The sequence below is a fragment of the Diaporthe amygdali genome (genome assembly GCF_026229845.1).
Source record: "Diaporthe amygdali strain CAA958 chromosome Unknown NODE_12_length_1037015_cov_66_201586, whole genome shotgun sequence".
Lineage (NCBI taxonomy): Eukaryota > Fungi > Ascomycota > Sordariomycetes > Diaporthales > Diaporthaceae > Diaporthe > Diaporthe amygdali.
The window spans coordinates 850,990-872,252 of NW_026517032.1; the positions used below are offsets into that span (position 1 = coordinate 850,990).

The window sequence follows — 21,263 nt, forward strand, 5'->3', positions numbered from 1 at the left end:
AGGGTTCATAGTTTGGTCATCAAAGCGAAACTGAGGCTCTCCAATTGCCCTGGGTGGAGTCTTGCATAGGGGTACCGGGATCTTCCCTCACATCCCCACACCTTGCTCCAAGTCGCAGCGCCTCCATCCTTGGCTGTGGGCCTCAGATTAGCTTAGCTTGACCTCCACCCAAAAGTTCCGCGCATCGAGCAGAGACAGACCTCTTCGTCACAACAACAACCACAACAACACAACACGATCACTAACCCCTCTCCCGCGCACAGCACCTCCTCAGCCCCAAGCGCATTTCGGATATGGATTCTCGTGTGTTCTGCGCCTGCTCCAACCTCTGATGATCGCTCGGCCCATCGAATCGACCACTACTCGCGGCAGATGCGGCCGGCCTAGACACCTTGACATCTGTCTCCCGCGCGTCGTCTCAGAATGACCTCGTCGACTACACGGAATTTGAGGCGCTACGATTCCCTCCAGAACCCTCTGCCCTACGGAACTTACTACTCGGAAGAGAAGCTCTGGGAAAGGATACTCCAGCCCAGCATTCTAATCCCCGCACTCGTGCTCCTAGTCACCGCCGCGTACCAATTCGCCCACAACCAAGCAGCTTCCCGCGGTCGCCAGCTGCCCCCCATAGGAGATATCATCTGGGACGGCATCGTCTTCGCCTGCCCGGCCTCCCTGCTCTACGCTGTCGATCGATGGGTCAACCCTCCCTTGTTCCCGATTCCCATGCTCCAACCACAGCCCGCAACTCACGCCGCGAAGAGCGATGTCCTCCGTAAGATATTGCGAGCCGACCAACCTGGTGGCATAGTTGCTTCCGTCTCCGAGGCCGGTCGGCGGACACTGTCAAATACATTCTCGGGGCCCAGGGGCAAGTCTAATCAGCCTGCTGGCCTGGGCAACTGGGACAACTCTTGCTTCCAGAACAGCATCCTGCAGGGCCTGACATCTCTGAGACACCTTCCGCGGTACCTCAGCGGCTTCAATACTCCCGGGCAAGCACCAGCCGAAGACCAAAAAACCACCGCCGGAACTTTGCGATCTTTCATCGCCGAGTTAAAGGACACGTCCAACAATGGCAAGACGCTCTATACCCCAAGCGTTCTTAAGAACATGAGCACGATACAGCAGCAAGACGCGCAGGAGTACTTCTCGAAGCTGATGGACCAGATTGATAAGGACATAGAAAGGGCGGCGAAGGCCTCGTGCCGACAAGCCGGTTTCGAGACGGACCTCAACAGGGACGACACCGCGACCAGTCAACACAGCGACGACAGTGGATACCAAAGTTTACCGATACTGTCCAAGGCCGGCTCCGACTTGGTGACAGTTCGCAACCCGCTTGAAGGCCTTTCAGCCCAGCGCGTGGCATGTATGTCGTGTGGGCACTCTGAGGGGCTGTCAATGATTCCCTTCAACTGCCTCACCCTGAACTTCGAGATTGGCGTCTCACATTACGATCTGTTCGAACTATTGGACAACCTCGTGCGGCTTGAACCCATACAAGGTGTCGAATGCGTCAAATGCACTCTTCTTGAGTACCGAAAAGGCCTGGAGCGCCTCACCAAAACCGTTGCTCCCGCCGCAGCCAGGCTACAGTCTATTGATGAGGTCCTGGAAGATGAAGAATTCGACGACAAGATCTTGAAGCAGTTGAAGATCCCGGATTCGAAAAAGGTTAGCTCGACCAAGACAAAACAAGTTGTCATAGGAAGGCCCCCGCCGAGCCTGGTGATGCACATGAACCGCTCAGTCTTTGACCCAAGCACCTTTCGCTCATACAAGAACCTTGCTGCGGTCGAATTCCCCATGACCTTGGATTTAGGCCCCTGGTGTATCGGCAGTGCTGAGGGGAAGCCAGCTTCAGTGGCAGCAACGCCACAGGGCGCCGTATCTCACGAGAACGCCACAGACAAGGAGCAGTGGGTGCTCGATGCCAGGAAATCAATGGTGGCGGGTGATGCACACCCGTCCAAGATCTCGGGGCCTATTTATGAGCTGAGAGCTGTAGTGACCCATTATGGGAGGCACGAGAACGGCCACTACGTGTGCTATAGGAGGGGCAATACGGACATGGATACGGACGGTGTCGAAAAGGTCGAAGAGGATCTGGATCAACCGCCAAATTTGGCAGGGGACGACGTTCCCGGCGAAAACGATAGTCTCAGCGAAAGCAGGCCGGACGAAGCGAGCCCTCTACTAGGGACGGAGGAACCTTATAGCGAGGAGCCCGGCTCCCAATGGTGGCGTCTCAGTGACGAGACTGTCATCAAAGTCAGCGAGCAGGACGTCTTGTCGCAAGGAGGCGTGTTCATGCTGTTCTATGACTGCGTCGATCCCAACTCTGTCCTGGTCCCACCCCGCGACCCCGCGGAGAAAGAAGAGTCCTTTGAGAACCCCCAGTCGTGGTCCGAGGGCTCTGTTGCCACTCTCCGCAATCCCTCTGCAGAACCAGCGAAAGTCGCCGGGGTGGCCTCAGAAGCCAGCCCGGCAAATTTGTTCGGGATTCTCTCGCAGGGGTAGGGCACGTGGCTTTCGTCGCGGCGGAGGGGCCGTGGACCCAGGCGGATTTTCTTTCAAATACATAAGGAGGAAAGGATGTTCATTGGCCGTATGAGGAGTGCTTCTAGCATAGCGTTGGCGTTGGCGGGCATGTCCCGCAATTTTGTCGGTATTGTTACCCAATTATCTAACTTTTTATTATGACATGCCGGAGTCTAGGAGTTTGGGCACAAATGAGTAGTTTCTCATGGCAAGGCTATGTACACATCATTACCACGGGATCATGTGGGTAGGTGAGAGTTGGTGCAATTGTCTACGAGCCGGCACGTTTTGTTTAGGTTATGAGTGCCATGAAGTGTGGCAGTCACCGTGGACGAGATGGAGCTCAGTAATGCAGGCAAAATTTTGAATTCAAGAATGTGGCGACGTGCACACGTCGCTTTCGCCTGTTTGACGCCGTTCCCGTGTGTAACTATGTAAAAGTATATGTGTGTGAGAGTGTGTGGACGTCAGGTGTCCTCGTCTGGTTAAATCCACCACGCTCGTCTTCCTCCGTAGACAAGCGCCTTCTTTTTATGTACATTAAATGTATGGTGTGTTGGCTGTTTTGACAGAAGAGCTCCAGGCCCATGCCTTGTAATATGCCATCTTGGCTCTTTTTCCCGTGCGGACCCTTTTAGGGTCTCGTCGGCGTCTGAAATAATGCCACTATGTGCAGCTGTAAGTAAATGTAGCTGTCAAGTTGCTTGTACTATGAATGTATGCTCCAGGCTCTATGCGGGCTCTTCCGGCCCTGTTGTCTCCTTGTGCGTCATCGCGTTTAATTCAGTGAATATGTTCAGGGTTGGGCGTCGGATGGTATCCTCTGCTTTGTCCAGGGTATCATCGGTCCATTTCGCTCGTTCCGTCAATCCCGACGTAGCTCCCTGCCAGCAGCCGCTGGCAGATCATTGGCCTTTCTCTCCTTCAAACCTCCACTGTCCTTCGTCGGAACAGGATCTCTGCGTTCGGGTCTGGCGTCTTCGACATCATCAGCATCATCGCCTTGGGCCTCGACTCGCCGTCCTTCAGCTTAATGTCGAAGTTGATGAGGAAGTACGCCAGGATCATCTTGATCTCGTTGCCGGCAAAGAAGCGGCCCGGGCAGGCGTGCTTGCCCGCGCCAAAGTTCATGTTGGTGTCGTTGATGCTCGTGAACTGGTGCCTGTTCATGTCGTCCTCGCTGCGCTGGCGCATCTGGTAGAAGCGCAGGGCGTCGAACTGGTCCGGGTTCGGGAAGTACCGCTCGTCGTGGCTGATGCCGCACTGCGGGGCCAGCACCTTGGTCCCCGCGGGGAGGTGGGTGCCGTCGGACAGGTCGATGGGCTGCACGACCTTGCGGATGAAGGAGGTGACGTTGCCGGACAGGCGCTGCACCTCCTTCATGAAGCTGTCGAGCTTCTTGAGCTTGCTCATCGAGTCCTTCCTTGCCCAGCCGTTGTCATCGCCCTGAAGCACCGCGGTGGCTTCCTGTCGTAGCTCTTCCGCAAACTGGGGGTTCGCAGCGAGGTCGTATATGCAGTCAACAAGGAGGTTGTTGGTCGTATGGATCGAGGCGGCGCTGAGGATGAGCTGAAGCTCGGCCTGTGCTTGGTAGTCCCTCTTCTCTCCTTCCGGTAGTGCGTCCAGCAGCCACTGGATGAGATCGTCTGCCTTCTCGTAGCCGGGGCAATCCATATCCCGTAGACGCTCCTCGATGATGGGGATCAGCATCTTCTTGGCGTCTTGCTCGTCCTGCCGAAGCTTTCCTAGGTCCGATACCAGGTACTGCCCGATCGGTCGGAGCCACGCCGGGAAGAACTGCAGCTTTACCAGCGACAGGAAGATGTGCACTGCAAAGTTAATGCTGATTGACATCCATTGCTCCTGTCGACAGATCGAGGGGCCGACGAAAGCCCGCCCACTTGTCCGTGCAACACACCTCAAGGCAAACGGTTGAAACTTGACTGGCGTCCATTCCTTGCAATCGGGGAACTCGGTCGCCGTGATGTATTCCACCTCTTCCTTGAGCTGTGGGATCAGACGCGCGAGATTCTGCGTTAGCCTCGTCCGCACCAACGTCGCCAGCAGATCTTGATGTTGTTCGGGGCAAAACTTGGTGTATCTGCTCATCAAAGCCTCGCTCACGGCCTCCGTCGCGCTGAGAACGTTCTCGGGAAGACCCTTCAACTCGCCGACAAGCTTCGCTGGTACCAACACCTGGAGCCCTTCTGTCGCCTTGATCTGGTAGACTTTATCATGAAACTGATGCACGAGTTAGCCATTATCAAAAGCAGCCACATTGAATGATTTGTCGTACCTTAGTGTACGAGTCCCGGACTAGAGTCTCAGCGTCGAAGTACCATTTTAATATTGATGCCTTGTAGAAAGGCACCTTTACTGCCTTCGCTTTGCTCGTCTGTGATGTTTGGAACAGCCATGCCACCAGTAATATCGCACTGATAGCGACGTAGTAACTGAGATGCTGGCTTCGGATGACCACAGGTGTGGATGAAATGAAATCGGCGGAAGACTCCATCTTGAAATATCGCCCGAATGAGGATGTTGAGTTAGACATTGGTGCGATTGGGCAACAATGTGAATATGTGGATGGTTGTGAGGCTGCCATCGGACTCGTCGTGACACTCGATACTTGACACATGACCAGTGGTTGTAAGCCAGACGCGTCACCTGAAATTATCTCTTTTGTATAACAATGGCGGATTATCTCATGAAGGTGAAGTATGGAATGCAGGATAGAGCGTGTGTTCGGATCCGAGAACCTGCAAAAAAGATGATTGAAGAAAGTTTGAGCAAAGAAGCTCGGCACGAGCACGGCAGGCCAGGAAGTAGGTATTCAAAAGAATGGCCATCTACAGCCCAAGGAAGGGGAGCCGGAAGCCGAACGGAAGGATTGCAGTGTGAAAGAGAGGGAGAAGAGAAGAGATGACGATGTATCACATCCGGTAAGGGAAAGTAAAAGATCGGTCGAGGCCAGGATGTCTCCTTTGGGCAATAGGAGACAACGAGCGAGGCAAGAAGGAGCAACAAACAGCAAGCCTCCCAAGCATTGATAGCCAAGCGAGTTTCCCGTCGGCGGCCGCTTGTTAACACGGCACAGACATAGTGGCGCGATGAGGCTGAAATGACTGAAAGGGGAAAGTATGGGGAGAGACGGGTGACTGCTGTGACTCTGGAGGGGAGGAAGTACGACAACAATGACGGTGGTGGAGGGAGACGAGAAAAGACGAGATGAATAATGAGACAGACAGACCGACAAGACGGACGGAAACGAAACCCACAACACACAGCACACAGAACAAGACAGGAACAACAAGATCGGGCCAGGAAGGCGATGGTGGCAGGCCAAAGAGCGCATCGCCCGCGTAAAGTCCAGACATGGTCAAGCAAGGGCAGCGCTGGTCTGCTACACTACCTGTCTCTCCAGTTTGGGCTCACGACAGCGAGGCCCATGAGCCGTGACGGTGCCGGAAGCTTGGCATCGCTTCAAACGACCAGACAGGGCAAGGCGGCTCGCCTCTGCGGCTGTCAAGGACGAGGTATCGCGCTGCCGATCCAGAGTGTGTTGGGTACCGGCCTGGTGATCCAGGTGTCCCAGCCGGGTTGAGATGAGACTCAGGCGGCCGTTGCAGGATGTAAGAGAAGTGACAGTAAGGGACTTCCCACGCTGCGGGTACCTGGCAGGCTGTCTGGCCGTGTGGCTGGCTGGGCCGGCCATCCACCCGTCGTGGCGGGCAAGAGGTCGTCAAGCAGGTCTGAGTGAGACGTGTATTTTGTTGCTGGGCATCTGAAACGAGCCGGCCAGGGGAGGAGTCGGGATCAGCTTCAGCCGCGCTTCAAGATCTCGCTTGGACCACTTCGGCCGATCTTGTTAGTGCACCGGGCCCCAGCCGACTGCACGCAATAGCCATCTGCATATTGAGGCTTGCCTCCAACTAACAGCCGGAGATTTTCCGCATGGTGGATACTATCAGCCCTAGAGGAGACGGTTCCTTGGCCCATGTGTCTCTGCAGACTCCGGACTCCACTGTTGCAGCCGCATCACCGGTAACACTGAACCACGTCCCTTCTCCTCCTTCTTCTCCGCGTCCTGCCAGGTGCTAACAGACAACAAGCCACACAAGCTTTCGTAACGAGTGTTCCCCACATTCCTCGTGTTCCATAAGCGGTAGAAATAGTCCAGCAGCTGGCGCATTTCTCAGCTACTGGCCAAACAACATGTACCTAGGCACCCTGGCTTCTCCTGTCGGCTTTCCGAATACTCGGAACTCGGCCGTTGCCCTACCCATCTCTCTGCCACGGGTACGCAATATAATGTAACACCCTTCGGAGCCGAAGTTTCCATTACAATTCCAGCGGTCATGGGAATTCAACGCACCGAGAACCCGTGGTCCGTGGCATGTCATTGTCACTTGAGCAAACATTCGGATTTTTGCGCTTCTCGTCAAACTTCTCAGGAATTCGCCGTGGTTTCGCCCGGACCTCGTCCTATTTTCCCCCACGAATCGCATACTTGCCGGCGCTTGCGCAAAAACAAGCAACGCAAAACCCCATCAGTGTCCACTTGTTCAACTGGTAACGAGCCGAGTGAGAGAGTGGGGACCAGGTTTGTTGTGTGAAGGTCACGACTGTAACGGTATTAGCCGGCCCAAACATGAGCGGTCACAAGCGTACATATAACTTGCTCCTGCCAAGACCTTCTCATCCCAAAAATTGAATGGGTCTCCACAAGGCCGATTGGCGGGCAACTTCAGCCGCAGTGTCACTAATGCCAGGTCTATTTGGGTACCGAGGAACGCTGTGTCCGCGCTGGCCATTAAGGTTATACCTTCCGTCGGGTCTCTCCGTGCGGCCGGAATCCCCGACGAGGGCTGTACCATGGTCTTAACTTGCTCGCGCTATCCATTGACGGCAAGGTGTCGACTGTAACAGATCTGCCCGCGCGTCTGGTAAGGCTGGGGGGAGCACTTCAGATCAATTGACTGCATTGGCAATCTGCGGGCCGCCGTCATCGTCATCGCCATCGTGGTGTCAACTATCAACCCCGGCATGTCATGGCTTAATGTGTGATGGAGGAGAGACAGAGAGAGAGACGAACAAGTTTGGAAACTGATCTCGAACTGTGACTTGCATGCGCCAAGAAACGCCCTGTCCAACCGTTTCGCAGGACATTTCCATGGCCGAGGCCTGAGACGTAGACATTTTCTTGGAAAACGCCCAACTGTGACTGACACGCGATTGACAAGCACAGATCCGCCGGCCCGCGATCAAGCTCTCGATCTGCGCATGCTTGGCACAGCTTCTGCAAAACTCCGACTGCCCAATATGTCGAGATCGAAGCTGCATCTGCCAACTGATCTAGTTTAATGAAGAAGAAACCTTGCTTATCAGTCTTTGGCCTCTGCAAGCCGTTGGATTGCCTCGTGAACGCTGGTGTGTCAAACATGAAGTTCTCATGAACATGCCGCTCGCTCTCTCGCTCGCTCTGCTCGCTTTGCGGACATTTTTCTTTTCCCGCACAATCAGCAGGACTGTCAAGACTCGTTTGCCTCTGTAAGCACTATCATGCAATCACACTGGCGGCCGCGTGATCCCCAGACGGAACCGATGGGGTGTTTCTCGGGAATGTTCCTCGCCTGTTTCATCCCATCGCCGTTCGAGGATCATCAAGGCAAACGAGCTCCCACATGCACGTAGACTCATCTGGACGTCAGGGAAGGTTAAGCCTAAGAAACGGGAAGAAGGGAAAAACAAGAGTAGCCAAGCACATGACACTAGGCTCCCCGAGATAAGTCTTGCGACCGAGGAGCTCAGTCGGCTTATTTTTAGGGTTGGCCACCCGCAAAAGCCTCGAAGGCGAAACCGGACGGCTCACTGACACGAGACTGTTGCGTCGAAGTCTATAAATCACGAGGTGAAGCCAGCCTTACGATAAGTTCTTGGGATGAGACGAGTTGGAATCGTCCAAGGGGTTTGCCGCCCACGTGGTTAAACTTACTCGCCATGGGAATCCGCACTCGTATCCGTTGCCACATCGAGGTAGTCACAAACCTTGGGCGCAAGTCGGTAGTCTCGCACCCACCAATTCATTGCAGGAACTTGCCAATGCTAATAAAGTCAGTAGGAAGACGGACAAGGGGAGCAACGGAGCCAGCGAGCTAGCCTCGTCGCTCTCGGCAGGTGGGCGATAATGTGTTGCCTGACACCCGTGACGCCCGAGGACGACCGTTAGGATGGCTGTCCATCAGACGGCTTGCCATTATCACATGGTCTGACTTCTGGCGCCATACATGAGCTATGGTGCTAGCCCTACATGCTCTATGATGTCCAGCCATGCCTGCTGGGCAGTATGGGACTGACTAGATACCAAACCATGGGCATGTCGTATGTGTTGTAGCAACCTGCACAGCTTACTTGCGCGACATGCGGGTTTGATGAGTCGTGCGGCGAAACGGTCAACATCCACCATGTGGATTGGATAGGACTGTTTTGATCGAGGGTTCTGAAGACAGCAGCAAGGTGTCGCTGAGTCCAGACTGAATGAACAAAACGGGCGAGGGCAGTTACAGACGCGACGAACCGCGACTGGGCAGTCATTATGATACAAAACGATCCTTGGATATCTCCCTCGACACCATGGGTAGTAGAGGCACTGAAAATATCGATGACACGGATCGAGAAGCGCGCAGAAGGTTGCCAAGGTGGAATATCTTCCTCTCAGCGGTAGGTTGCGGATGGACTTGACCTGATGACGGACTCTCGGACACGATGGTATGCGTCTCGGGTCACCTCAATTTACCAGGCTAGTCAGCCTCAAGCTGTGAGACGATGAAGAGTGAGTACTCCTAGTGTAGGTGAGTTGGGGTCCGCGGGTGCATTTTGAGCGAGTATGTGCCTGGAGGTCGTGTCCTCTGGGGAGATAGTTGACTCCTGTCTCCTTGCGGTGACGATGACTTCTGATACAACACTGGCTGTTTTGCTGGAAGGGGCAACGATTTCTGCAGACCAATTCGAAGGGTAAGTTCTCGTGACCTTCACTCTCGGGGTCTCCGGTATACGCGCGACACACTTTGTCGATAGTCTGCGCAGTGTCCGTCCCTCTTGGCAGAAGCACGCGACAAACTTCACCCTCTATGGAATCCAAGTCTTTGCAGGTCTTGTCTAACCACCACATCCAATGTCACAAGTGTGCCAGCGGCCATGTGGGTGTTGTGGATGCTTTCTATTTACAAGTGTATACGGACTTGCTCAAGGCCCGTCAGCCATTTTCGTGTGGCCATCCTCGCTCGGCCTTGGGGCCTGGAGCTCCTCTTCGCCAGCATACTACTGGCAGAAATATGGCTTGTGGGCATTGTGACGAGCCCTGATAACTCCAAGGCTCTACTGTCCTTAGAACCGAGGGCAGAAAAGCCCGAGATGACCAGGCCTGACTGGTCGGCTCGGCGCATGTACGGCAGCACTCGGGAGAAACCGCCGGACACCACGGGCATCACAAGCCTCGCCCAAGGAAATAGCGCGACAGGAAAAGTGGATTGCAAGTTCTAGGCCCACGCGACAGTCGAGGACTAGGACATTGCTATGGACGCGAAATTGCAAACGACACACGCTTGCAAAACGCGATTGGGGAGTTCGACGCGACGAATTGAAGCAGAAAGGGAACATGACATCAAGATGAAAAGTCACAAGCCTTGTTCTGTACCTGTGCCTCCGTATATCGAAGAAGGCAAGCAGCGATCGGACAAGGCCTGGGTGTTCCCAAGGCGTCATACTCTCGGCCATCCGAGGGTAGATTCTTCTCTTGACTGTAAGATTGCAGCACGTTCCCACTCTTCCGTTGACCAGGCTCGATGTACACGTTGTCCGCATGGTTTGTTGGCGTCAATCGTTGCTGTCAGCTCAACGTCCGTGTTCGGCACATGGTGGGTATTTCCCAGGGAGACGTGTTGTTCTGCGGCTCTCATCCATTTTGGATGGCTATCAGGATCTCAATGATCTTTTGTCTCCGTTGGATTCGAGACACGCAAGCTTCATCTTGCGACATGCTGCTGACATGGCAAGTCAAGCCCACAGCAGGCAGTCCCCAGTCGTGTGTTGTCTTGGTGGAATCACACAGGCTAGATGAACCATGGGACACTCAGATGATGAATTGCGATGAACTGCTCGGCTCTCCACATATTACCTACGAGGTACGGAGCTTCCGGGAGGGATATTCAGGTTGTCTGTTTGCGCGTTTTCGTATCCTGTTGTGACACATACCCTGGATTCCTGTTTGTGGCACCGATCATCGAGCATCCTTTGCGTTGGCCGGTCGTGGATGAGCTGACTCTCACCGCCGCCAATAACAAAGGGAGACAAGGGGCTGTCGGGAGGTCAGACGGGGGTTGAGTCTGGGATGGTGTACACACACGCGCGCGTGAAGTACAGCCCGCGTACCATGCCAGTGAATACGCCGAGGGTTGGATGCTGTGATACCTGAACAGCTCTTCAACTCTTGCGAAGCCCCGGCTCGGAAACATGCTTTGCCATAACGGGTGATCAGCCCAACAAAGGGGACCAACCCCAGCCCGGAAGACAGGTTGTTCGTGCCCCGGGAAGCTCCAAGGTCGTTGGTGTGACACGGCTGGAAATGAAGGTCGTTGCTTCCAATCTTATCTGATCGATCAGCTCTCCTGGGGGGCGATGCACGTTCCAACGTGTACCTCCGTATTACTGCAGCAAGCCGAGGGATTGATTGATTGATTGATTGCCCGATGTCGGGGGTGGCGGATCAGATAAGATTTAGCCTTTTGTCTGACCGTCTCGTGTCGCACTGTGTGCAACAATCTTGTCCCCAATTCTTCGTCTGCCGGTTCCAGCCCGTGGAATGCTCCGAGGAGCAACGGTTCGCGCGCATTCTCCTCTTTTGGTGTCCGGCGGAATCTTGTGACGGTACAGCCCGCTTGTTGCTTGGAAACCCAAACATTTGTGCTCTAGAGCATCTGATAGGATGGCCGGGTGGCCCTTCGGCTGGGGTTTCGGCAACGTCAACAACGTTCTGCATGATTGTGTGGGGTCGCTTCTAGAAACATGGTTAATCGTTCGTGCATGGGAGACGTCAGGGGATTGAAGCGGAAATAAGAAAGAGGATCGCTATCGTCAGATGGTGGAGATGTGGTGGAATCCTCCTCTCGGCATCGCGGCTGGTCGCCTGGTCGCCATCGAGGCTGCGAGGTTGGCTATTTTCCTGTCGACAGGGACACAGACAATGCAGACACCCAGAACAGAGGTACGAATACGCGGAACCGAGGAAGAGAGGCGGCAATGTGCCGGGTACCAGGCCCGGATCCGGGACGAGGGAAAAACCTTCCCCTATTGCCGTTCCGCTTGTTTCCAGCCCTTCTCCAAACCTTGACATCACGCATCCCCTCGGCAAAACATGCCAAGGACCTGTTTTTCACTTCCGCGGCCAGAATTTGACTTCCAGCATTTCCGCGTCGTGTCTTGTGGTGCGGTGCAGTGTCGTGCAGTGTCGTGCAGTGTTGTCGTGTCATGCGATGCCATGTCATGTACGCCCAAGGCTTTCATTCCGTTGGGGACACAAAAGTATGCTGTGCAGTGCAGTGCGGCAAAAGATGACCCTCGACGAAACCCGGTCCAACAGCTCCGTGGTCAGGCGATTCTGTGCCTGAATGCTGCAGTGCCCTATAAACTTAGTTTACTTAATTGTTACCCCGGAAGAGATCTTCACACACCGCAGGTTTGTCCCATGTTCACGACGTCAGCCATCTGTGCCATGCACGCAAGTCAGCCAGGCTGGGCCCGGCCGGTGTGGGAGTTTTGGTCAATTGAAAATAGAACATCAATGTGCAACCGGGCTGCCCAAGACCAAGGCTGCTGAGCCTCAGGTACTGCGTACTGCGTCGTGCGCAGGTACTTTACTCCGGCAGTGCTTGCGTGCTGGGCTTCGTGGCCTTCCATATTAGAGTGATAGGGCAGGGCTCGGCGGCCCCAGAAAATTAAGGAGAAATGAAAAGACACGCAGTCTTTTCCCCGGGGGACCCTGGCAAACCCAACAAGCCGGGAAGGTGGGTGGTGTTGAAAGGGGAGAGACACCAGGGTTGGCACTGGGGGATGTACCAAACATAGTCCAAGTTCTCCCCCCAAGGCTATTGCAGGCTATTGGGGGGGCTTGGACTTGCCAGACCACCATCGGCCAGCGCCGACCATCGGGGCCAGCCCAAGGTTTCCAAGGTTCATTAGGCTTAGTCGCACAGTGGCCCGAAGCCCCAGGCCAATTGGGCAATCAGAGGGGAACATTACGCACGTAGTCCGGCCACTGTGTACTGTGAGTGTGTGGTATGTGGTAGGGTCATTGAAAGCAAAGCAGGTCTAGTCAAGTCAGTCTTTGCTCATCATGGACATGGGGCGACTCGGGGACGCGATCTGATAAGCCACCCTAGCCCTGGGCGACTGAAAGAAACCAAAAGGTGCGCGCCGTCCACTCCCCAACCTCGGGTCACCAACAATTCACCATCATCTCATCATCTACTACTACGACTACTACTACTAGTCCAGTCCAGTCCAATTTCTGACCAAGCAACTACTTTTTTCCTGCTTGTGGACTGTTCTTGTTGTGTCATACTGTGCTGCATCTTCTGCGAACCTAAGCAGTCGACCACCTACCTTGATTTCTCACCATCTCAAATCATCTTGGGCCTGACCAATCCACGGTACAACACCCACAATCGTCAAATCTCCTTCAATTCACTGCATAGCCAGATCATAGTGACCGTGGCTCGACCGTCTGATATCTTCAAGGTTGCCTCTTCACAAGGACGGTTATGCATCCAGCAAACTAGTATTCAATATACATCACCACCACCATCTCCCCCGCGGATTTCCTCATTCATACGTCAATCCTATCCTCCCCACAGACGCCTCTTCTGCCCTGTCAACAGTGGGCTCTCTTTGAACCCACCGGCTACCACAGTCCCAACCTCTCCACCAGCCAACATGATGCACACTCAGACTGCCCGTGTCTTGGCCGAGGCCACTAAATGCTGTGCGCCTGAGGAGCCTACCGGCCCCAAGGCCCCCTCAATTGCCCCTTCCCTTACTTTCTCTGAGCAATCAGCAGAGGAACAAGATATAGACGAGACAAATCCTACCACCGAGAATCGACGCAGACGCGCCTCTACGCGTCTCATTGCCCAGAGCGCCGCAGATGTCCAGCGCATTACAGGAGAATCGACTGCTCAGCTGGCTGCAAGATGTTGTGGTGGGGGCTGCTGCATGAATGTCGGCGCAAAGAAGACAGGGGTCAAGTACGAAAAAGTCCAGCACCCAGACAACGACGCCTTCCGATCGCTTTGTCTGAAGATCGACGAGATCCCAACCACATTGACCAATGTTATCGACCCGCCAGAGCAAACAGCCTTCCTGGAGCCACTGCGACGACCGTCTGACATACCGTCACCTACTCCTACAGCTGCATCTCATGGCACTGAGAGCAGCGACACAGTCAGCGATGCTCTGGTACAAAGCACCCAGAAGACCCTGCAGCAACTTTCCCTCGAAGATCTCGACACCACCATCCAGCCTCCGAGATTCGTTCAGCCCCATCCCCCACACCATGTGTTCCCAGCTCGCATACATAAAGCCCGTGAGCTGACACGGGAAGGTGCCGAGAAGAGGACGTTTCACTTTGATATCGACATTACCAACTACCCAGATGAAGAGGGTGTCGACTTCAAGGTCGGAGGAGCCATTGGTATATCCGCGCCAAATGACGAGGCCGACGTCGACGAGATCCTCGAAACCCTTATGGTGCCAAGATTCCTGCGTGACAAGCCTGTCATGCTGCGGACTACCAAGGGACGTTGGCCCACGGTATGGGGTGATGACCAGGCCCGGCAGCTGGTTACGACGCGGCGTGATCTTCTGACTTGGTGCTCCGACATCCAGTCTTACCCACCTACGAAGCAGCTGCTGCGCGTCCTCGCCGACCACGCAACCGAGGAGAACGAGCGCAAGATCCTGATGTATCTCTGCTCCGGGGAAGGCCAAGGGGCCTTCTGCGACTTCCGGACAGGGCCACATGTCTCGGTCTCCCAGCTCCTACACGCGTTCCCCAGCTCAAAGCCACCTGTGGACGCGCTCCTCTCTCACCTCCAGCCCCTGATGCCTCGCTTCTACTCCCTGTCTAACGACCCTCACGACTCGTACGAGACCCGGGACGGGAAGACACACCGTCTGATCGAAATCGCAGTCACGGTTCATGAGTCCGCTGACTGGAGAAAGGGATCAAGAACGGGTGTCGGCTCGGGTTTCTTCCAGCGGCAGGCACTCAAGTTCATCGACGCTGAGGCGGGGGGAGAGAAGAACCCCCAGGTCTACGTCCCCATGTTCAAGGGCCTGATGGCGAACCCACTGGCCAAGAAGTTTGTGTCTGACGGGCCCATGCTCCTTATTGGGGCCGGCGTGGGCATCGCGCCTTTCCGAGGCTTCGTACAGCGCCGCCTCAAGACGGCCAATTGCGCCAACAAGGTCTGGGTGCTTCAGGGCATTCGCGACTCGCTCGTGGATGAGATCTACAGTGGCGAGTGGGGCGTGCACGAGGACGAGGTGAAGCGCGTGGTCGAGAGCCGTGTTGGCGAGGGCCGTTATGTCCAGGAAGAGGTCATCAACCAGGCCGACCTCGTGTGGTACGTCATCAACGCCGTCGACGGCCGCGTGTTTGTCTGCGGCAGCAGCAAGGGCATGGGTGAGGGCGTCGAGGAGTCGCTCATCGACGTGGCCATGAAGAAGGGCAACCTGGGCCGGGACGAGGCCAAGAAGTACTGGGACCTGAAGAAGCAGGTCGGCCAGTACATCGCTGAGACGTGGTAATCTGATCCGGCAACAATGCATTCGGCGCAACACGCCTTCTTGTCTCTATTATGGGCGCTCGACGGGGGAAAAGATTCACTAGATCCTCAGGTCATTGGCGCAAGCATTTTTCATGGTGTTGGCCATTTCTTTTCTTTTTTGGTATTCGCGGCGAAACAAAATGGGATCATTGACAAGGACCTCACGGACTTGGATGGGAAGAGGAAAAGCAGCGCATCATTGGATGTTGGTTGACCTCGTCGGCGTTTCTATAGGAGCTTCTGTCTTGTTTGTATCCTCCTGTCTTGCCAGGCACGCATGTGCTTCTTGCTTTACTGCAATACTTCAACCCGTCACATAACATACATACGTACGTATATATTATCGAGGCTCCGCAACCTCGTTCAATGGGAATGAAACAGACTTCAACAAAGCCCGCTGGTTTGTCGATCGTCCTGTCAGCTAGCATCCAGTAACCGACCCCTCCATTGTCATCACCACCGCTGGCAGCTTTTGTGCGCGGGATGGTGGGGCTTGCAGCTAAGCTACCCTGGAGCGGATCCCGTCTTGGGAGGACAAGACCATCTGATTGATCAATCCATACAGGAGTCAAGCCACATTCTCATTATGCCGTCAGGATCGATGTGGGATGTGTGAGATCTGCGTATAAGCTTAAATGCTTCATCGCACGGAGTGCAATTGTCTATTGTTAGCAGATACGTATGGATCTTGCTACTGTGCTGTTCATGGGCTGGCAGGCTCGTGGGCACATGACATGATCTCATGTCGACAGTACGCCATCCCTTCAGAAAAAGGCTCGAATCGGCCGATCGATGCTCTCCGCAGGAAAGGTTGTTCGGACGAGGATCGTCAGTGAAAGCTGTTGGGAGCAAAACCATCACGACTCATGAGACAGAAGTGGCTAGAAAGATCCCCGAGGAACATTGCACAGTGAAGGGCCCACACGCGTATTCGTGGTCTGGCTCGGGGCTCCACCTCGACGGAACAAGACTGTCGTTCCGTGGAGGGGCTGAGGGGCTGGATGGTTGGTCGGTTGATTACATGATAATCTAAAGGCCATCTATCAAGACGACATGATGGGTGGTTATTCTTCGGGACTGGGTTTCAAATCGTTAGTCATCTGCGTCGGCAACCGAAAAGGTGGATTTCCAATTGCTTCGAAATCGACGCGGGCCAATCACCTCATCGCCCTTGTACTCCCGACCCCCTGGAGCTACTGTAGGCTTGGATCCAACGGCCACACAAGTGATCACCATCGTCGAGCTGACTGACGTGGTGGGGGTTAAATCCGTAGGTCCGAGGCTTGATACTCTCAACGCCCGCAATTTTATGGCGCATACGAGGTCACAGAGCTGGACGCCTGGGCAGCATTACAAAGGAGATGAAGACAAAGTACTGTACAGTACCATGTACTCTCCTGTGTCTACACCCTGCGAATTGACTCTGCCTGGGTAAAACGGCAGGCAGGCGCATAAAAAGAAGACGGACTGTCGGGCCCGGACCCATCTTCTGTCGGTAGATCACAGCACATGCCAGTCCCAATCCTAAACCAGACCATACACGACGCATGTATGCAAGCGGGACCCTCCCAAAGCTCCAGAAACTAGAACCCCTCTTCGTCAGCCGTTGGTCATCAAGCTACGAGCCGCAGCAATATGAATAGAGCCAAGTTCCTCACGAGGGCTACCTCCTCCCCTCTCAAGACCATCAGCTTATCTTCCACTACTCTTACCACTACTACCCTCGCCTCCTCAAGACTAGCAGCAGCAGCAGCTACTACCTTGCTCGCAACCAACCGGAAAACCCCACCAGCCCGCCTCTTTTCCACAAGCACACCTGTCAAGATGGCCTCCCAACTCATCGAGCTCGCCAAGAACCGCAGGACCTACTACCCGCTGTCCAAAGACCTCTCCATCCAGCCAGACAAGATCCAGGAGATCGTCAAGACCCTGCTGCAGGAGGTGCCCTCCTCCTTCAACTCCCAGTCCAACCGCGTCGTCGTCCTGTTCGGCGCCGACCATGAGAAGCTGTGGGACATCGCCACCGAGGTCCTGAAGCCCATCGTCCCGGCCGAGCAGTGGGAGGGCACCGCCGGCAAGATGGCCATGTTCAAGGGCGCCGCCGGATCCGTACGTCACATTCCAGAACCATTCCCATCTCTTTCCACCGCCCAAATTATAGCTCCTAGCTGACCGAAAACGTGAAAAACAGGTCCTCTTCTTCGAAGACCAGGACGTCGTCAACGGCATGCAGGAGAAGTTCGCCCTGTACGCGGACCGCTTCCCCACGTGGGCGGGCCACTCGGACGCCATGCTGCAGTTCGCCGTGTGGACGGCCCTCGAGGCCGAGGGGCTCGGCGCCAACCTGCAGCACTACAACCCCCTCATTGACAACCGCGTCGCCGCCGAGTGGAAGGTCCCCGCCAGCTGGAAGCTGCAGGCCCAGCTCGTCTTTGGCGGCAAGACCGGCGCCGCCGGCGAGAAGACGTACGCGCCCATCGAGACCAAGTTCAAGGCCTTTGGTGCTTAGAGAGAGAGAGGAATTCAGATGAGAGTTTAGACGAGACAATGAGAGAAGAAAGAAAGAGAGAGGTTCTTCTGGCTAGAGGAGAGGGGGGTTAGATGCCTAGACGTAGAGTCTTTGGGTGTCAATGTCGCTTGCATTGCACGGCGCGGAGAGGTTGACTACATATACCAAATATTTCCAATACATTACGAAGCAAGTTCAAATCAACCAGTCAGTGAAGAGGAGTCGTCTTGCCGGTGACTTGGCGTCTTACTCTGATGAGGCTCACCGCAGTGGCTGCATATATGCGCGCGCTGCAGGAGCCTAGTGAGGCCAAAGAGATGCATGGGGCCGCCGAGGGGTTGCCAGCCTATAACAGGCAGCACGGTGCTGCGCCGCAGGCTGACTTTCGGCCTCAGGCTGGGCACACCCAACTCGCCACCAACATGCGCAAGGTCAAGAAATATGGAGTATAAAGTGCTCTATAAATGTGAGGCTCTGCCTGGGTACTCCAGCCCACAGCATACCACGCCATCCATCCATCATGAACTCTCAAGACTCAGCCGTGGTCCTCGCGGACCGAACAAAACCGGACGAGCGCGAGCAAGACGCCACAATGGCCCCTACTCCAGACTCAGATGCCGACTCAGACACACAAATGGTCGAGAAGTGGCACGAGGTAATCGACGAGGTCCTCAAGGCCGCGCGCGACGCCTTTCCCTCCAGCCCAGCCTTCGACGCCGCCTCGCCGGGTGCCTTCCAGGCCTACTGGCGCGGCGTCTTCGCGCGCCTGGGCGAGAAAGTCACGGCCGACGCCGCCATCGCGGAGAAGCTGACGTCGCCGCCCTGCAAGGCCTTCGCCGTCACGCTGTTCCGGCAGCAAGAAGCCGCCATGTGCCCGTGCTGCCTGCCCGATGTTGAGCCCAGCTTCACGCTTCGGAACGACGGTGGTGTCACCAAGGGGGATCTCGTCAGGGGCATTGAGGAGTTTTTGTACGGAGAGAGGCTTCCTCGTGTCTATGAGGAGGCCGTGTATGATGAGGATGAGGACATGGATTGTGAGGATGATGGTGATGGCGTTGTCCCTGACGAGGAGGCGCGGAGGACGGGTGTGCTGATTCACGGGGCGAACTGGATGAGTGCTGGCGGTAATGCGAAAGGGGAGACATATGTTTACGGTGGATCTTCTGAGGGTTACCCGATCAAAATCTGGATGTATTGTTGTCAGTGGGAAGAGTTCGAGGCAGTTGAGGCGGCGAAACTACGGGACGAAGCCGAGGAGGCAGCTGAGCAGAAGGTTGTGGCGAAGCTGTAGGTAGACATCTTCACCGTACCAAGGTACGATATCATGTCTTTCTGCACAGCATCGAAATTAATCTTTAAAAGTTCAGCGTAAAGATCTGTCTTATGCGCCGATGATGCTATCCAAGAGTGTTGTCATGATGTTGATATGCGAATCGCACACTAAGACATTGCGGATGGTTTCGGACATCTACTTTAAGAACCGTCCGAGATCAGGGGGGAAAATCATGAGAAACCCACTAGCCCCCACTACAACATTTCCACGTTCATTTTGGGAGAGAAAGACTCGCCAAAAACTGCAAATGCCCGAGGAGGTCAAGTGACACCTTGATTACCCGCTCCCACGGGCGGGAGGCTTGAGCTTACAGCCGCGTACGTAGTACGGCCCGTTGAGACCCTGCGGCGTGACGTCTACGACTGATCTGATGCCTCCCACAAGATACGCATAACGCAAAAGGCACAAGGTGTCACTCCGAGATACAGACATTCTGATCGGGCTAATCACGGACACAATGCAACACGGACCCGATGCTTTAAGGTTTGTTCGCTCCTCGGGTTGTCTAAGTCGCCGCGGTGGATCGGGACGGAACTCACCTGTTTAGCCCTTTTTGAAAACCGAATGGGGCAAGTATATATGTGCTCGAGTCTGCCCTTGTCCTTGGATTAAAATTGATTCGAAAGCATATCTCTATCGTGAACTGTAATACGGTACAATATCGACTCTGTGGGACCTCTTACACCTTGAACCAGCAGCAGAAGCACCATCTCAATACGCAGGAAGAAAACTCCCATTCATTTTCACAACGATGCCTCCAGCAACCTACGCCATCCTCGGCGCAACAGGCCAAACAGGCGGCTCAATCCTCCAGGTCCTCGCCTCAGAGCGGCCCGACGTACCTGTCAACTGCCTGGTGCGATCGAGGGCCAAGCTCGAGCGCATGTACCCAGACATCACGGCGCGGCAGCAACAGGCCTCCAAGCTACAGGTATTCGAGGGCAACGTATCAGATATTCCGCTCCTGACGGACTGCATCCGCGGCACGAAGGCCGTATTCCTGTGCGTGGCCAAACCGGACAACGAGCCGCACCTGCGCATCGCGCGCGACCAGGCCGAGGCCGTCGTGGCGGCGCTGGACGCCCTGCGCACAGAACAGCAGCAGCAACAACAGCGGATTTCGGGCGAGAAAGCCGACGGGACGGCGACGGAGACGAAGCTCCCCCTACTAGTGATGCTCTCCTCAGCCGAGACGGACGAGGCACGCCTCTGCCGCGAGATCCCCTGGGCGGTGCGGCGGGTGCTCTACACGGCTAACTGGTGGGTGTACACGGACCTGATCGCGGCGGAGCGGTACCTGCGAGACCGCGCAGACTGGGTCGACGCCGTGTTCGTCAAGCCGGGCGGCATCGCCAAGGATGTCCGCCGCGGCCACGTGCTGAGCACCGAGACGTCGCAGACGTTTGTCAGCTTCCTGGACGTCGCGGGCGGCATGGTGCAGTGCGCCGAGGAGGGCGCTGGGCAGTGGGCTGGCGAGAGCGTCAGCGTCTTGTCGCGCGGCAATGCGAAGATCGAGTGGTCCGCTCCTTACATGCTGTTTAGAAACCTCCTATGTAGCTTCATCCCGTGGTTGCATCCATGGCTGTTTTGAGAGCCTGGGAGGGTTGAGAAGTGTTCGCTGGGGGTAGAATGGGTTGTGTGTTAATGGTGTATTGCGAAGGCTTAGAAACCGTATGACTGATATACCAGTATTAGATTAATGATCTTAACTCACCAATTTGCCTTAGCGCGCTTCCCATACGATGATCTTCTATGGGACAGGCTAACACAGAATAGATGCTTATCCAATGACCTCCATAGATCTCCATGATAATATGAGAAGTACTGCAGGCTGACTATGACGCAGTGCTACTGTAAGTTCATGAAGAAATCTACGAGGCAGACCGTGGCTCACCTCCGACTTTATGTATCTAATGAGACCCACACGATCTCTTGACTCCCATTTAGCTACTACTAAGCAAGTAACTGGCAGATGCTGTTGAGGATGATGTGT

At 55.1% G+C, this 21,263-nt stretch overlaps 6 protein-coding genes across 6 annotated transcripts; 5 read left to right on the forward strand and 1 right to left on the reverse strand.

The window, feature by feature from the left end:
• Positions 1 to 423: 423 nt before the first annotated feature.
• On the forward strand, positions 424 to 2,523 carry J7T55_001970 (ubiquitin hydrolase; the record flags this gene model as incomplete). Its single annotated transcript, XM_053142887.1, has 1 exon — positions 424 to 2,523. The coding sequence occupies one exon, from the start codon at positions 424 to 426 to the stop codon at positions 2,521 to 2,523; it is 2,100 nt and encodes a 699-aa protein (XP_052994422.1).
• A 945-nt stretch (positions 2,524 to 3,468) lies between these two features.
• Positions 3,469 to 5,098, reverse strand: J7T55_001971 (ent-kaurene oxidase; the record flags this gene model as incomplete). The annotated part of the gene is made up of 2 exons (XM_053142888.1): positions 3,469 to 4,785; positions 4,841 to 5,098. The coding sequence occupies 2 exons, from the start codon at positions 5,096 to 5,098 to the stop codon at positions 3,469 to 3,471; spliced, it is 1,575 nt and encodes a 524-aa protein (XP_052994423.1).
• Positions 5,099 to 13,533: 8,435 nt separating this feature from the next.
• Positions 13,534 to 15,408, forward strand: J7T55_001972 (fad binding domain-containing protein; the record flags this gene model as incomplete). The annotated part of the gene is made up of 1 exon (XM_053142890.1): positions 13,534 to 15,408. One exon carries the CDS (start codon positions 13,534 to 13,536, stop codon positions 15,406 to 15,408), a length of 1,875 nt encoding a protein of 624 aa, XP_052994424.1.
• A 1,844-nt stretch (positions 15,409 to 17,252) lies between these two features.
• J7T55_001973 (nitroreductase family protein) lies at positions 17,253 to 17,937 on the forward strand (the record flags this gene model as incomplete). The annotated part of the gene is made up of 2 exons (XM_053142891.1): positions 17,253 to 17,537; positions 17,620 to 17,937. 2 exons carry the CDS (start codon positions 17,253 to 17,255, stop codon positions 17,935 to 17,937), a joined length of 603 nt encoding a protein of 200 aa, XP_052994425.1.
• Positions 17,938 to 18,457: 520 nt separating this feature from the next.
• Positions 18,458 to 19,228, forward strand: J7T55_001974 (uncharacterized protein; the record flags this gene model as incomplete). Its single annotated transcript, XM_053142892.1, has 1 exon — positions 18,458 to 19,228. The coding sequence occupies one exon, from the start codon at positions 18,458 to 18,460 to the stop codon at positions 19,226 to 19,228; it is 771 nt and encodes a 256-aa protein (XP_052994426.1).
• A 793-nt stretch (positions 19,229 to 20,021) lies between these two features.
• Positions 20,022 to 20,861, forward strand: J7T55_001975 (flx ordb monooxygenase oxidase; the record flags this gene model as incomplete). The annotated part of the gene is made up of 1 exon (XM_053142893.1): positions 20,022 to 20,861. One exon carries the CDS (start codon positions 20,022 to 20,024, stop codon positions 20,859 to 20,861), a length of 840 nt encoding a protein of 279 aa, XP_052994427.1.
• Between the last annotated feature and the right edge of the window lie 402 nt (positions 20,862 to 21,263).